This window comes from Cebus imitator, unplaced genomic scaffold (genome assembly GCF_001604975.1).
Source record: "Cebus imitator isolate Cc_AM_T3 unplaced genomic scaffold, Cebus_imitator-1.0 Scaffold223, whole genome shotgun sequence".
NCBI classification, from domain to species: Eukaryota; Metazoa; Chordata; class Mammalia; order Primates; family Cebidae; genus Cebus; species Cebus imitator.
The window spans coordinates 1882745-1885000 of NW_016107538.1; the positions used below are offsets into that span (position 1 = coordinate 1882745).

Consider the following 2256-nt stretch of genomic DNA (forward strand, 5'->3'; position numbering starts at 1 on the left):
TTTTGCTCTGTGGGCCAGGCTGGAGTGCAGTGGTATGATCACAGCTCTGTAGCCTTGACCTCCTGGGCTCAAGTGATCCTCCCACCTCAGCCTCATGAGTAGCTAGGACTACTGACATGTACCAGCACACCCAGAATTTCTGGTTTTTTTTGTGTGTGTGTGTGAGACAGGGCTTTGCCATGTTGCCAAGGCTGGTCTCAAGCTTGTGAGCTCAAGTGATCTGCCCACCTCAGCATCCCAAAGTGCTGGGATCACAGGCGTGAGCCACTGCGCCTGGCCTTTGTGTACTTCTTATCATCAGGTTTTCTTGTGTCCATAGCCTGGAGTGTGGAATGTGGGAAAGTAGGCAGCTCAGGGGATCACTGGGGTTGTGATTGAGATGTCCAAACAGACAAAAAGGTCACCCCAGCGAACTGTAACTGCCATGGGCCAGACAGAGACCTGAGATAGAAAAATAGGCAGATGACTTTGCCACCGTAATGTTTGTTTCCTTCCCCTTAGGGCACACCAATAAAGTTTGACAGCAACTCAGGTCAATCTGCCATCAAACACAATGTCAAATCCTTAATCACGGGGCCTAGCAAACTATCCCGTGGAATGCCTCCGCTGGAAATTGTGCCAGAGAACATAAAAGTGGTAGAACGGGGAAAATACGAAGATGTGAAAGCAGGCGAGCCCGTGCGTTCCCGACACACATCAGTGGTAAGCTCTGGCCCCTCCGTTCTTAGGTCCACACTACATGAAGCTCCCAAAGCACAACTGAGCCCCGGGATTTACGATGACACCAGTGCACGGAGGACCCCTGTGAGTTATCAAAATACCATGTCCAGAGGCTCACCCATGATGAACAGAACTTCTGATGGTATGTTGTTTTTGAGGCTTGGTCTGATCCATTTTATTGCATTAAAAAAAAAAAAGAAACCTGTCAAGTAGTAAATATTGAATTGTTAGCTTTAGAGTATCCCAAGATCTGCAGGTCGTGCTTGCTTCTAGGAGTATGAAAGGCTACCAATTTGAAAGCAGGAATAATTTAAGTAAAATACCTAATATTTAAATCAAGTGCAGATTATGCTGAAGAGTAAGTGTATTTTTAAAGGTGGATTTTCAGCCAATTACATAAGGTTTTCTGGAAGTCAGTTTTGACATTGTTCCTTCAGTGGCAGTGTGGTAGGCTGAAAGTAGGCTCTGGAATAAGACTTTGTAAGCTTGAATTAACATTATTACTGCATAAACTCAGATGCGTTACTTAAGCTTTTTTCTGGCTGTTTTCTGATTTGTAAAATCATAAAGTAACATTAAGACCTACCTCTCTGGACTGTTAGGAAGATAGGGTAGTAAAAGTAAAGAACTTAAAATGGTACTTAGTATTTATGAAGGGCTCAGTCAATGTGAATTATTACTGTTGCTGTTACTGTTGTTGTTATTGTTATCACTATGTCCCCATGCTGCTGGCAGCTACATCAATTGAGAAGTGATTTTTACCACATGATTTGTATCAAGTGGTCCCTGAAACAACATGAGGCCCTTAAAAATGCATCTACTTAGCATTTTTTATTATAATACAAATTTATTGATGTCTCACATGCTAGGTCCTAGGCTAGGACACTTCGAGCTGTAAGAAGAGTGTTTTGGCAGGTTTGAGAGGCATAGCACAGAGTGAGGAGAAGGGGAAGTCCTTGTTAGGGATAGGGTGGTGAATCCAAAGTTTGTAGCTTTAGTTCTGATGGAGAATTGCCCTGCAGAGGGAAGGGCACTCCATATTTGAGCACATTGCAACTTGGAAGGGGATGTGATAAACCAGTGTGCTTGCTTTCTTTGGGGAGGCAGATTTGTCTGATGGGGGTAAAGTTTATAATATCAAAATATTAGTTGTACAACCATCATCTTGTACTTAATGCCACTGTGAATTGTACCTTTTAAAATGGCTAAAATTACAAATTTTATGTTAGGTATATTTCACCACAGTTAAAAAAATTGAGGGTGGCTGGGCATGGTGGCTCACGCCTGTTATTTCAGCACTTTGGAAGGCCAAGGTGGGTAGGTCAAAAGGTCAGGAGATGGAGACCATCCTGGCCAACGTGGTGAAACCCCGTCTCTACTAAAAATACAAAAAAAGTAGCCGGGTGCCTGTAGTCCCAGCTACTTAGGAGGCTGAGGCAGGAGAATCACTTGAATTTGGGAGGCGGAGGCTACAGTGAGCTAAGATCGCACCACTGCACTTCAGCCTGGGCGACAGAGGGAGACTCCGTCTCAAAA

General features: G+C 44.0%; 1 protein-coding gene across 1 annotated transcript in view; it reads left to right on the plus strand.

The window, feature by feature from the left end:
- NCOR1 (nuclear receptor corepressor 1) overlaps positions 1 to 2256 on the plus strand; it is a 181473-nt gene that overhangs the window by 137430 nt on the left and 41787 nt on the right. Inside the window, exons 29-30 of the mRNA XM_017496857.2 lie at positions 320 to 342; positions 502 to 862. Of these exons, the coding sequence (XP_017352346.1) occupies positions 320 to 342; positions 502 to 862 (384 nt within the window). The remainder of the gene's footprint in view (positions 1 to 319; positions 343 to 501; positions 863 to 2256) is intronic.